The sequence below is a fragment of the Notechis scutatus genome, chromosome 10 (assembly GCF_049901735.1).
Source record: "Notechis scutatus isolate UNSWTSFEM ecotype Mainland chromosome 10, rNotScu1.2, whole genome shotgun sequence".
Taxonomy (NCBI): Eukaryota; Metazoa; Chordata; class Lepidosauria; order Squamata; family Elapidae; genus Notechis; species Notechis scutatus.
Genome location: NC_142018.1, coordinates 6,518,081 through 6,532,664, shown reverse-complemented (window position 1 = coordinate 6,532,664; position 14,584 = coordinate 6,518,081). Strand labels below are relative to the sequence as shown.

At 41.0% G+C, this 14,584-nt stretch overlaps 1 protein-coding gene across 1 annotated transcript in view; it reads left to right on the top strand.

The window, feature by feature from the left end:
- Nucleotides 1-14,584, top strand: part of COL4A5 (collagen type IV alpha 5 chain) — a 130,638-nt gene that overhangs the window by 93,213 nt on the left and 22,841 nt on the right. Inside the window, 10 exon segments of the mRNA XM_087972037.1 lie at nucleotides 471-560; nucleotides 1,459-1,608; nucleotides 2,339-2,437; nucleotides 2,746-2,835; nucleotides 4,286-4,425; nucleotides 4,641-4,767; nucleotides 6,475-6,555; nucleotides 8,632-8,730; nucleotides 8,891-8,941; nucleotides 9,925-10,110. Coding sequence (XP_087828163.1) covers nucleotides 471-560; nucleotides 1,459-1,608; nucleotides 2,339-2,437; nucleotides 2,746-2,835; nucleotides 4,286-4,425; nucleotides 4,641-4,767; nucleotides 6,475-6,555; nucleotides 8,632-8,730; nucleotides 8,891-8,941; nucleotides 9,925-10,110 — 1,113 coding nt within the window.

Below are 14,584 nucleotides of genomic sequence, written 5' to 3'. Positions count from 1 at the left end.
AATGGGAATTATTTGAGCGCAGCGAGAGGGCATCCGGTTCTCAATTTGGCAGCTTTTAAAGGTGTGCACTTCACCTTCCAGAATTCTGAAAGTTGAAAGCTTCCAAAGTTGAGTGATATTGAGTTGGAGAATAGAATTAGAATTAGAAAGAATGGAATGGAATGGAATGGAATGGAATGGGATGGGATGGGATGGGGTGGAGTAGAGTAGAGTAGAGTAGAGTAGAGTAGAGTAGAGTAGAGTAGAGTAGAGTAGAGTAGAATAGAATAGAATAGAATAGAATAGAATTCTTCATTGGCCAAGTGTGATTGGACACACAAGGAATTTGGCTTGGTGCAAATGCTCTCAGTGCTTTGCCATTGCACAAAAATTCAGGTTGAAATTTCAGGATGAAAAGTGATGGAAGTAAACTTTGGGAAAGTTGGTGATTTTATAGCTCCAAATAAAAACGGCCTCTGCTGTGTTTGCAGGAAACAAAGGCGATATGGGAGTGATGGGGGCACCTGGCCCTCTGGGAACACCTGGATCACCTGGCAGAAATGGATTCCCTGGGTCCAAAGGTAAGAGACATCTTGTTTTCCATCCCTAGAATTTAGAAATAACCCCTTAAACTCTGTTAAAGTGCAAGTCTATTTTGGTATATTGCCTCTAGATAAAGAAATTCAGATTTCAGAGACATCCTGCAGGTTTTTCAAGACAAGGTGTTGCCAATAGGTGCTTCTCTTCACATCCATGCATATTTCTATATCCTTTTCATTCAAAACAATAATAGAAGTCTAGTGTGCTGCAAAGCCAAATTCCCCTTCCATCACATCAACATTTTACCGAAGAACACTGCATTAAGAGGCCCTGTATGTATATTTTTTGAAAATAAACATGGTACCAACGTGCAATTTAGTGCTTTGTAGCCACTTCCAAACCCAATAAAACAAAAGACATGTTGGAATGGCAGAAAACCTCAGAGCATCTTGCAACCGCTTGCCTTCTGGCGGATCACGATCCAAGGCAACTAGTTTGTGAGAGAATCTACAAGATGCTCTCAAAATTCCAAATCCATGTGCACCCTACACCTTTAATTGGTGACATTATGCAAACCTAAATGTGTAATCGGAAATAATAAGCTATGGTGGAAAGGTCTTTTGTGTCAAAATGTTTACCTTGAACCAGAGCTGACCTCCATCCAGCCATGATGGAGAAGGTGCTCCAATTAATAATCACTCTAACCACAGCTTTGTGGTTGGCTTGGAAATGAAATGGACAAGGATGGGATGAATTTAGAGGAATGTCACCATGATGAAGAATGCTTTATCTGTCATAGTTGTTGATGATTTAAGGTCATTCTAATGTGGTAAGTTGATAATGTGAAGGATATAGTGGATTTCCACTTACTTTATTGGGGCTTACAGACTATTGTCAGTGCACTCCAAATTAACATTGTGTGCTTTGGATATTGCTTAGGCAATGATGGTTTACCAGGACAACCAGGTCAACCAGGACTTGCTGGACAGAAAGGCAGCAAAGGAGAACCTGGCTTGCCGGGAGCTCCCGGAAAAATTGATATTGACCAACTGGGCTCCAAAGGAGAAAAGGGGGAACCCGGAGAGAAGGGTAAGAAAAGATTCGCTTTGTGTTCCTTCCATATAATAGGAGTCAACAGGTGGGTGTTTTCTCAGTTTCTTTAACTTCCATTAGTCTGTAGGTTTCCCTTCCCTTCCTTGTGTGTTTCTCAGGGTAAATCTTCCTCTTAAAAGCATTAAGAATATTTATTCTTGGAAAAAGTGATAGAGATGGCTAGACAATGTTCATCATTCATACATTTCCAAGGATTTGGAAGACATGAAGCCAATAATTGAATATTAATCTGTCTAATATTCCTAAATGAACAAAACCTGGTTTATTTCAGAGAAGTCCTGAAGAACCCTATATTTGTTGGATTTACATCCTTTACACCATAGATTGTGTTCAAGTCAGCTAGGAAAAAAATAGAAAAATAAAATACAAATGTGTAATTAAATAGAAAGGCAAATCAATTAAAATTTATCGTTAAAAGGAACTATGTCACTATTATCTCCCTTACGGGTATGGCTTTCCTGTGCTCTCCAGTGGACATTGCATTCAGTTTGGAGATAAATAGCTCACAATAATGCAACAACACGATCAAATCCTTTTTGGGGAATGTTTGGGTGGAATGTTGTCCAACCAGATGTTAAATACTATAATTACCAGTATCCAGTAGGAAGGTTTTGAAATTCAGTGGCACCTACTCTTTGCTGCATGTCTTTGGCTAAGTCACACCTAAGTATGAAGACTACTCATTCAACCTTTTGTTTCTTTGAAGGTAATCCTGGTTTGACTGGTCAGAAGGGTTACCCAGGCCTCCCAGGTGACTCAGGGCCCGCTGGATCAGTTGGGCAGCCAGGTGCACCTGGATTGCCAGGTGAGACACAACCAACCCTTTGCTTTTCTGAATGGGCATGCTGTTTTAATATTGTAACAATAGCTCAGCTTGTCATCAAGCCAAGCAATGGTGACCAGCTCTGCACAAAACACTAAATCCTGGTTTATTAATGGCTATAGTCAGATCTGCACATTGTACTAAGTCAATAGGTGGCTTTTCCAGTTTTGACGAAGGACAATGGATGAACTTGGCCATTACAACTTATAAAGATTTGCTTATTGCTTACATGTTTACGGCATGGAAATCCATCCAGCATCAAAATAGTAACAATAACTCTGTTTTAATAGGTCCCAAAGGAGATACTGGAATTCCGGGGGGGCCTGGACCAACTGGGCCCCCAGGATTAAAAGGTGCCAATGGCGAGATGGGACTCCCAGGTAAGGATTTCAGAAGCATTCCCCACTCCTTCCAACCATTCATTGAACTAAAGATTGTCTTGATAATTGGAAACATTTACGTTCAGTCTTTTATTCTTATTTTTATTTATTGACTGGAAAGATGGGGGACAAGAGCAAACAGAGCTGGGGGAGGAGTTAAATGTGTCATCAGCTTAGATTCCTTATGTTGCCACAAATGATCAAAGTCCAGCTCCCCTCCTTGAATTCCATTGACTCTTCTCTGGTGCCAATTCATATTTGAATTTTAGTTGAGTGGATTCTTGTGTATAGGCTTGAACAACTAATCTGAATGTATGGTCCTGATCATTTGTGCCTGACACAAATGTAGATTTGTATTGTGAAAGGAGGATGTTTCAAAACAAAACATTTCATGACCCAATCCTCACCAGATCAGAGGTAGTATTCAGCAGGTTCTGACCAGTTCTGGAGAACTGGTAGCGGAAATTTTGAGTAGTTTGGAGAACCGGCAAATCCCACCTTTGACTGGAGATTTTACAATATCCTTCACCTGCCATGCCCACCAAGCCACGCTCACCAAGCTATGCCCACAGAACTGGTAGTAACAGAATTTGAATCCCACCACTGCTCCAGATGTGTTGGGCTTCAGTTCTAATAATCCCATACCAGGAAGTTGAAGATCCATTCCTCTGGATCATGCAAAAGATTGGAAAAAATCTCCTTAGAAGATTGGCTATCAAAAACTGAATTTCAACAATGTAAATCGAAGAGTTGTGATGGCGCAACGGTTAGAATGCAGTATTGCAGGCTAATTCAGCTCACTGCCAGGAGTTCAATCCTGACTGGCTCAAAGTTGACTCAGCCTTCCATCCTTCCAAAGTTGGTAAAATGAGGAGCCAGATTGTTGGGAGGTGGAGGGAAGGCTGGCTCTGTAAGCCACTTAGCATGGGCTGTAAAGCACTCTGAAGTGGTATGTACAGAAAAACAAAGTGCTATTGCTGCTAAATTGCCTCTGCATGGCAAGGACATAGACAGAATCTTAGATGGCTTTCAACGGGGACATGAGAAATGTATGGAGATTCTACCTATCAGTGGTTATCAATCAAGTTAGCTTTTAGGGAGCCCTGAATTAGAAGTAGCATACATGCCTTAGGGAGCCAACATGGTGATATCTCTCTGGGAGGGGAGGGGCAGAGTGGGGCAGGGCCAGCTGGTCTTCGGAACTACTGGTTCGCCGAAGTGGATTTAAAATTAACATCCGGATTGCCCGAACTGGCTGATAGTGATTCTGTGGTGCAGAAACTTCACATTTCTCTTGTGTGCTTGGTATTCCATCTCATTCAGTCCATCTGGGTTTGGTTCTTCTTCATCCCTTGCCTTCCCACTCCCCACTTATAAAGCATGATCCTTGACCCACAATGGTTAGATGCTCTGCCTCAGAGCTGAGTTGTTTTTTCACTGTTTTGCACAGGTACCCCCGGCATAAAAGGTTCACAAGGTGTCCCAGGGCGCCTTGGCCAGCCTGGCTCTCCTGGATCGCCAGGACTGAAGGGAGACAAGGGTGATCCTGGTATTTCAGGCATTGGTATTCCGGGTCCCCCTGGCCCCAAGGTAGGTTGCCCACATTCTTTCCAGAGGTGTTCTAGAGCACCTTTTCATAATCCTGGACAAGATTGCCCTGTGATATTCTCAAGACATCCCAAAGGTGTTCTTCCAAAAGGCAACTGGGATTTTATCCTTGAAAATCTTGTGCTTCTCATTCAAGAAGCTGCTTCAGCTTCTAGATTTTCCTTTCTTTTTTAAAAAATGGTATTTTTTTCGCCCAGGGTGAAAGTGGACTGCCTGGCTACCCTGGCCCTCCAGGCCCTAAAGGATCTTTTGGAAATCCGGGGTTGCCTGGATCGCCGGGTATTCCAGGAGGAAAAGGTGAACCTGGCCTTCCTGGATTCCAAGGTAATTGATTTCATTCGTTTTTCTTCTCTTTTCTTCTTCTTCTGAAACAGATCGTTCATCCCCAGCTTATATTCTATCCATCTCGTGTCCTCCAGATGTGCTGGGGCTCCTATAGCATCATCCAGAGAGTTTGGGACTCCTATCCAGATGGCCTTCAATTGGAAAAATCTTTCATGAAATGAGGGGAATTAAAGCAGTTACAGAGAAGCAAATCCTCTCTATAGATAGTTCTCAACTTACAACCATTCATTTAGTGCTGCGGTCTTCAAACTTGACAGCTTTAAGACTTGTGGACTTCGACTCCCAGAATTCCTCTTCCAGTCACGTTAGCTCAGGAATTCTGGGAGTTGAAGTCCACAAGTCTTAAAGCTGTCAAGTTTGAAGATCCTTGATTTAGTGTCTGTTCAAAGTTACAGTAGCACTGAAAAAAAGTGACTTACGACCATTGCAGCATCCCCATGGTCACATTATTAAGAGCCTCTGTGGCACAGTGGTTAGAGGGCAGTACTGCAGGCTACTTCTGCTGACTGCCAGCTGCCTGCAATTTGGCGGTTCGAATCTCACCAGGCTCCAGGTTGACTCAGCCTTCCATCCTTCCAGGGTGGATAAAACGAGGACCCAGATTGTTGGGGGCAAGACACTGACTCTGTAAAACCGCTTAGAGAGGGCTCTAAAGCACTGTGAAGCGGTATATAAGTCTAAGTGCTATTGCTATTGCTATTATCAAAATTTGGACACTTGCCGACTGGTTCATGTTTATGACGGTTGAGTGTCCCAGGGTCATGGGTTCCCCTTTTGTAACCTTCTAATAAACAAAGTCAAGGGGGAAACAGGATTCATTTAACAGCCAGGTTAGTAACCTTACAGCTGCAGTGTTTCACTTAACAACAGTAGCAAATGGGGCAAAACTCATTTAACAACCATCTTATTTAACAACAAAAGTGTTGGCCTTAATTGGGGTCATAAGTTGAAGACTACTGTGGCAATTACCCCATCTTCTAAAATGTTTGAGTTTTGCTTGACAATCCAGTTGCTGAGCTGAAAAGTGTACCTTCCGCTAGTTCTCTTTCTCTAAAATTTTAATCTGTTTCTTGAAAACAAAGGTTTTATTTCTTTCTTGCTCTGAACTTCAAAAACCTTCTGGAATAGTTTATGGAAGTTTAAAACCAAAAAGGCCCATTTCCAAGGGTTTTGTGTTCCAAAAAAGACAACAGAAGGGATAAGGAAGGAAAAAGAACAGAAAACTGATTAATATTTTATAAATTGTGTCACGGCCAGTTGTGATGGAAACAGATTGCTTAGGAATCAAAAGGATTGCTTTGATGGGAGGAAATGAGGGGCTTCTACATGTAAGACAGAGGTTCCTGTATAGTCCATCTTCATTTGGCTTGATAACTAAATCTGGTTTATTTAACAAACACCATACATTGTGAATAGATACAGCTGTTTTATCTGGGCCTACTTTTCTCTTTGCTTCTAATCACAGAAGATTCTTTTTTTTTTTTCATTTGATCACCGATGATGTTACCTGGTAATGAAACATGCAAGAAAACAACCAATCTCAGACAGCACCAAAGAACCCCATCGTTCAACCTTGAGCTACAAATATTATCTTCTATCAGTATTTCTGTCTCTCCAGTTCAGGGATGTTGATGCCTCCTGAGGTTGTCTTGTGCTTCCTTCAGATTGTGGGTTTTGTTTTCACAGGGACACCAGGCATTCCAGGAACAAAAGGTCTTGATGGATCTCCAGGAAGCCCAGGTGTTCCAGGGTCACCTGGACCTCCAGGTAAGTGCTGAAAAATATCAAGGAGGGAAAAGAGTGTTTGATTGATTTGCTTGTCTCGAAAGTCTTTGATTTAGTACAGTGGTTTTCAACCTGTGATCCAGGGACCTCTGGGGAGCCACGATGTTGTCACGGGGTCCGCAAAGGCATGATTTAAACCTTTGGGGTCCACCACAAAAGGTATTTAAAGGGGGCCCATGATGAAGAAAATGTTGAGAACCACTGAGGAGAAGAAGGTTTGGGTCACCCCTTCCATTCTTCCAAGTTAAATGAGGTTCAAGGGACAATGCTATTAAATCTTGACTCCTTGCCATTCCTTTCTTCGATCCAGCATAGATTCTAAAATAATGCATTATGGTCTCCCTCCCAACCCCTATGCAATCAATCAAACCACCATCCTGCAATGGATGTCTGAAATCAACAACTCAGTCCATCCACAGTGACTACCATCGAGCATCATGCTAAGCCAGAAAGTATCATTTACTCATCCCAATTCACCCATACGTGTTGTGTCACAGTTTCCTTAATTGTCATTTGTTGAGTGAGCCACAGTGACTGGATTCACACATTGCACTGATCCAAAATCAAAAACAAGCTAATTTATGGTTTCTGTGTTGAGCTCAAAGTTTTGAGAAATGGAGTTTGACACCAGTTAGGATTAGCTTGTCTTCCTTTCCTCTCCGGAGTTACCAGGGTGTGGCTATTTCTTTATTGTAATTTCCGCACAACAATATGAAGTCACAGCTACCATTTTTTTTAGCTGGTGTTGCCCTTCATATGTATCAAGTTCTTTCCAAGATCCTGATCCATAATGTATCATCATAGTATATGTGTAGGATTCAAACAGTTTGGTCTTTTGCAATTGGCGGGTGGAAGTTTTGTCAATGCATATATTTTATTCATGCCATCCAAGATTTTGTGGCATGGCACCCAGTGTGCCAATAATCACTGAGTCCACTACAGACATGGATGTATGCCATAACCTTTCAATTATAAGCAACCCACCCATTTATAACAATCTTGGAGAACATGGGGACTTGTTTTAAATTAATTTTAATTTAACTTAGTTTTTTGAAAAATAAAAACTTTGCAAATTTGAAGAAAACATTTAAAGAAAAAAAAAAGCAAAATTTTAAGTAAATTAAAAAATGAGAGAAAAAAGACATCTCATCTGCATTCCCCTGGGCACATTTATTACATGCATTTACTAGTTTGTTTATTTGTTAAGTTTTGTGCGCCCCATCTCGTCTAGAAGGGATTCTGGGTGGCTTACAAATGGTGGGAAGTAGACAGTAGTTTTCAAATTTGGTACATCAGGTAGTCTTTAGGTTTGCTAAGTTAGGTTAGTTAGTTAGGTTGGGTTAGGTTAGGTTAGATTGCCTTTAGGTTTGTTGGGTTGGTTAGATTAATGTTAAGTCAGATTAGGTTGATTAGGTAGTCTTTAGTTTGCTAGGTTAGGTTGGGTTGAGTTGGGTTGGGTTGGGTTAGGTTAGAAGTTAGGTTGTTAGGTACTCTTTAGTTTTCCCAGGTTGGGTTGGGTCAGGTTAGGTTAGATTAGATTAGGTTGTCTTTAGGTTTGCAACTTATTCTCTAAATTAGAGGTCCTAGTTTGCAGAGAACAGCATTAAGTTGCTTGGTATAAGCTTGGGCTTGCACTGAGTTTGTGAATGCTGTGTGGTCCTTTCTGTTTGTGGAGAATTCTGCCTACAGCAGGATACAGCTTAGAGCTGATAACCTAATCTACATCTTCATGAGTATCCACATAAAGGATAGCAGCAAGAGCAGATAAAAAACGCATTTGATCATTTGTACATAATTGTGGCTAGCTGTACATCTTCTCTTACGTGAAATTTCTCCTTTCCTAAAATGTTTAAGAAGAACAGCTGAAGTGGTCATCTCTGTGATAGGTGAACAATTCCAGTGCTAAATCAGGTCTGTAGAAACAGAGGGAATTGTTTTTGTTTGCATTATGAATGGCATTAGAAATGGTAGTGTTTACAGCAGGCAGATCTTTGGATTACTTTTCTAGAACATCAAGAGAATTCATTGCTGGCAATTCTCCTCTTCTGTCTGTCTTAGGTGAACTTGGTCGTCCTGGCTCTCCAGGCCTTCTGGGGGAAAAAGGACAACCTGGGCGAGATGGCATCCCTGGACCATCAGGACAGAAAGGTGAACCAGGTGAGCTTCCTTTGTTTCTGCTTGATGCTTTCCTTTTCCTTTTGCATCACAATAATGACGATGAATCCATCAGTTGAAAGGTTGATGTAGTTTGGCATTCAGAGATCCGTAACACGAAATTGCATTGTTAACTTGGCCGTTGTGGTTCTGTTTTTTTCAGGTCAACCAGGATTTGGACTTCCCGGACCTCAAGGCCTCCCAGGACTCGCAGGCAAAGACCTCATTTTATTTATTAGTGAAAAAGAAAGTTCATTGTTTCATAATAGATCTCAGAATTGGGTACCAAGTGAGGGGGAAAAAGCTTTTTTCCCCTGACTCTAAAACCGATGCACCATCATCTAGATGGCCAGGTTGCTTCATTTTGGAGACAGAAATACAACTGACATTTGGACAGGAGAGGGCAAGTGTTGCAAATTCTGAAACTCTCAGAATGCCTTTAACCAGGCATTCTGAGATTGGCAATATCAAGGGATCCGGTGATGCCTCGTGGAACACGGGCATCTTAATATTGCAAATCTCAGAATGCCTAGTTAAAAATCATGTTGGCTGCAAAGCTTAGGAGATATATACCCAAAATAGCTGGAAGGTCCATCCAGACTTCTGTCTGAGGATAATGTAAAACTTGCCTTTAGAAATTGTGGGTGCTCCATCAGTGGAGGCTTTTAAGAAGAGATTGAACAGCCCTTTATCTGAAATAGTATAGGGTCTGCTGCCTGCACAGGGAGTTGGACTAGAAGACATCGAAGTCCCTTCCAACACTGCCGTTCTGTTGTTCTGTTAAAACTAAAATGTGTACATAAAATTTGCATCTGGCCATCTAGGAGATTTTGCTTAACAAACGAATGAATAAATTCTTTATTTTTTATTCACATCCCCTGTAAACTTGCCTCACTGCCCATTTTAAATTGTGAACCACAAATATAAAAAAAACTCCTCATATATAAAGTAAGGTGAAAATAATGGGATGGTTTTGGATGTTTGAAGGATGGTTTTGGATGTTCCTGGTCTTTTGAGAATGCTGAGAGTTGGGAGCTACTGGGAAGGAGATACCAGAAAATATTGGGTACCAGTTTCTCAGCTTACATCATCAAATACTCTGGTGGTCTCTAGCATCTCTCTTTCTTTTCAACAGCCATTTAAGGACCTTTGTGGAATACTGACCCTTTTACATGCCTCTCTCCTCCTTTGTTTTAGGTCAAAAGGGAGATTCTGGCTTCTCTGGACCCCCAGGGCCTCCAGGACCCTCTGGTTTAAAAGGAGAAATGGGTGCCAAGGGATTTCCTGGCGCTCCGGGCTTAGAAGGTCCTCCAGGACTTCCTGGACCACCATCAGAAGGGCCTAAGGGTAGCCCTGGGCCATCAGGCATACCGGGACGGCCAGGTAAGAAAAAGAAGGTCTATACACTGAATATTTTGCTGGCAGGTTATTGGCTTATCGGACTATCGTTTTGATCAGCCCTTTCCAGGCTGACATTCTTGATGATCTGACCAGACATTTAATATTCAGTGCCTTTGAGACATCATTAAATTATCCTGAAAAAGACAAGCATTATCTATGTCAAGAGACAAAGATAGAATCTGCTGATAATCTGCCAGCAAAATTTTCCCAATTTTAAATGGGATCTGCATGTGATCACAGCACTCATCAAGCCAAGCACCCAATCAACCTTAATAGCATCTGCCCAGGCTGCCTGTACCATGATGCCACCTGATCAGGAAATTCATCTTGTGCACCGAATGATAATTCACCCTGCTCGTAGAACCACTGGAAATCAAATTCATGTTAGCAGCACAGCATGTTCAGTTTTCATCATTTATTCCTCCTTGTTTGGGTTATGCTCATCATTAATGCTCGTTCTTATCCCACCGTGTCCTCCATTCCAGCAGGTGCAGTGCATCCCATCTCATCTTCATTCTGTCACCATCCATCTTATTTGTTTGTGGTTCCTACGTATAAGTGATAATGTTAAATAAATGCCACCGAGCCGTTACTGGTATCTGATAAAATCTGCCTGACATGTGAAATGGTGTTTAGCAAGTTTAGAGAAAGTTCTATAACTTGTATGCTATTTTTATATGTCCAACAGTCCGGTTTTGGAATTCATTAGCAATATGACAACTGGGTTATTAGAATAGCCATTGTAGATGTTTCAGGGTTATTTAGACTGGCCTTTAATTCAGGGAACTCCAAACTTGGCAACTTTAAGACTTTTGGATCTCAATTCCCAGAATTCCTCAGCCAGCATGGCTGCCCTGAGGAATTCTGGGAGTTGAAGTCCACAAGTCTTAAAGTTGCCAAGTTTGGAGACCCTGCTGTAATTGACACTTTTAGTATACTTTCTGATAGTTGGTAATACTTAATTAGTGATGACACTTTATGACCATAGAAGATGCATTTTTATTGTAGCTCAACCTGGACAAAATGTTGTGACATCTCAAAAACTAAAATGATAGAGTGAGTTCTAAATAACATAACGAATTGGGCCCGTTAGGAAATCTTGTCTCTTCCTAGTACATAATACATTAAATCATTTGTTTTAATAAGTTATTTGTGGGGTTTATATTCCACCATTCTGCCAATTGATGTCACTCATAACAAATTAAAATTTTAATTATAACCCCTTAAAATAAGGTATCCTTTAAGTCAGGGGTTCCCAACCCCCAGTCCATGGCATGCCAGAAACCAGGCTGCGCAAACAAAACCCATCACAAGATTCCCACTGATGACCCACACTTGACTCATCACAAGACCCTCCCTTGACACACCCACACCTGACCCATCACAAGACCTACTGACCAGATTAAACCCTTATAAAAAGAGGAACACTGACACTGACATCCCCTAAACTCCGCTGAAGACGTTACCTGGCCTGGTAATGAAAATGTTCAGAAACCAATCTGCATACTTGGAGAATGAACCTTCATCCTCAAACAAGCGAAGCCCATCTGTGGGATGCAGGCAGCATGTGAAGTCACAACCCCTCCAGACTGTGCAAAAACCTCTCCATGAAACTGGTCCCTGGTGCCCAAAAGGTTGAGGCATACTGCTTTAGTTAGTCAGTTAGTTAGTTTTTCTTTATTGTCATTGCACCTCATGCAATGAAATCAAACACCATCTTCAGTGCACATCATGACCATGAAAATAAACACACGCATCCTTCACACTCCACACCGAAAACCCACAGCACCACACCAACACTGCACTATACAGTAGAATTCAAAAGAGCTACTGCCCTGGGATAGAAGCTGTTTTTCAGCCTATTGGTCTTTGTTTTTAATATTCTGTACCGTCTGCCAGACGGTAATAGTTTAAAAAAAAACAGAGTGCCCAGGTTGAGATGGATCTTTGAGAATATTTTGAACTTTCTTAAGGCAGCGGGAGCTATAAAGCTCTTCCAAAGAGGGGAGAGGGCAGCCCATGATCCTCTGGACAATGATGTTAACCTTCTAGAACGCTGCCCTGTCTGCCCCTGTGCAATTTGCAAACCATACACAGGTGCAGTAAGTTAAGATACTCTCTATGGTGCAGCGGTAGAAGGTCACCAGCAGTTTTTCATTCAGTTGTTGTTTTCTGAGAAGTCTCAGGTAGTATAATCTCTGCTGGGCCCCTTTTGACCAAGGCTGCAATGTGGACACCCCAGGTCAGGCCCTCTTTTATGGAAACACCCAGAAACTTAAAACTGGCCACTTGCTCCTCTCGGTCTCCATTGATAAACAAGGGCTGGAGGTCTGATCTGTTCCTTCTATAGTCCACTATAAGCTCCTTGGTCTTATTGGTGTTGAGGACCAAGTTATTGTCTCCACACCATGAAAGCAACCGGTCCACCTCATCTCGGTAGGCAGACTCATCACCCCTGGAGATGAGTCCCACCACTGTGTATCATCTGCAGTTCTTTAAGTTAAGCTTGATGTTGCGGTCTTGATGTTGCGGTCTTATGCCCATGGAGGTTTTTTAGCAGAGATAAGGAAGTGCTGTTGCTTTACTCCAACCTAGCCTTCAGCCTTTAAAGTTCCTGTTGGCTTCTAACTGACCTTGGTTAAATATTAACATAACATCCCCAACTTCAGATAAAATTCTGCTCATATTTTACATAGGAGAAAGGCTGTGCATTCTGACTTTCATATTTACCAGTTCTTTAAGATTGTTTATCCCAGAAATATATTTCCACCACAAAAACCTGAAGAGGGGATACAAGTAGAATATAAGAATATCGTAATTATACAGCAAGGATGAAGATGATAACAGCTCATTAACTGGATATAAACATACCTGTGCAATTACAGATTAAAACATTCACACTAGATAAGTTAGATGTTAAACATTTAGACACCCAGGATAAAGCATTCAGACAAACATTCAATCTGGGAACAAGGAAAGCAGTAGAACACATCTCTAGGACTTCATCAATGCCTTTGAAATAAATGCAAGGAATTTGAAGATAAGCTGTGTTGTTGGGTAGTTTCACATGACCACAGAAGAATTTTATTCAACTCTAAAGAAGACAACATCAACACACATACATTCCCTTCATGTTGGAGGATTGGGAGAATACTAAATTAGGTGAAGATGCTGTCACTTTAGATTGTGACTAAGAGGAAGTGCTAGTAATGGCCCTGTGGCATTGTTTCAATCATCTTTGTTTTCACTGCATGTAGAATGTAAATGTTCATCTCATGCTACCGTGCATCTGCCAGTGGGTGAAGACCAAACTGTCGTTATGAGTAAAAGGAAATCCAATTGGTCCTAGAATGATTGGACAAGAAAGCAGTTGCAACCATGAAGAAAGACAATTAGATACATAGAACAATCTATTTTGTTGATAGTGATTGTCAATAATTGTTAGGAGGCTGACTTCTTGCAGCTTTTGGTTGACTTCTTGCAGCTAGTCCTAACATGGAGATGCTTTTGATATACAAGTAGTTCTCGACTTACAACCATAACTGGAACCAGGCATTCTGTTGCTTGTTAAGTAAGTTGTGCCCAATTTTATGACATTTATGACATCACTGCAGTTGTTGGTTCATGTGGTCATTAAGAAAATCCAGTTTCCCCCATTGACTTTTCTTGTTGGAAGCTGACTGGGAAGATGGCAGATGGTGATCACATGACCACTGTAAAGAGATGCTGGTTGCCAAGTGCCCAAATCTTATTCCTGTGACTTTGTGGGTTCTTTGACAACCTTAAGTGTGAGAACCGGTTGTAAATCTCCTTTTTTTTCAAATGTCCTTGTAACTTTCAACGGTCACCAAATGAATGCTTGTAAGTTGAGGACCACTGTAATAACTTGCAGTTATTCTAGATGCCATCCCATGAACAGACTAAATAATTTTTTTCTTGGGGCTAAGGCTTCCACTGCAAATTTTAAAAAATTTTTTGATCATGATGACAGTTTGGTGTACACATGGATTTTTTAAAAATGGAATTTTAGATGGATTGCTGTGAAAACGTATCAGTTTGTTTATGTGTCTAACTATATTGATATTTTTCTTTGTACTGATGGCCTTGGTGAACTTTTGATCACTTCCTTCCAGGTGCCGCAGGTTAGCTCATTAACTCTAGAGTAATACCTTTTGCATGAAATTAAATGTATGTCTTGGATAAAGATGGTTTCTTCTCCAAAATGAGTATGCCAAGTCATCAATCTAACCTATATGAATAATGAGGAAAAGGCTGAAGTTTGATTGAGAAATATCATTAAAACTGAAAGAAAAAGATTATGGTCTAAATTTGTTCAAAAGTCTTTTGATACCTACACTTTAATTTTTTTTTTTTTAATGGGGTTTATTTACTCCGCAAATTGTAAGGATTGTGGCCTGATTGAAAATGAAGCATGTTTACTTTTATAAACATTTTG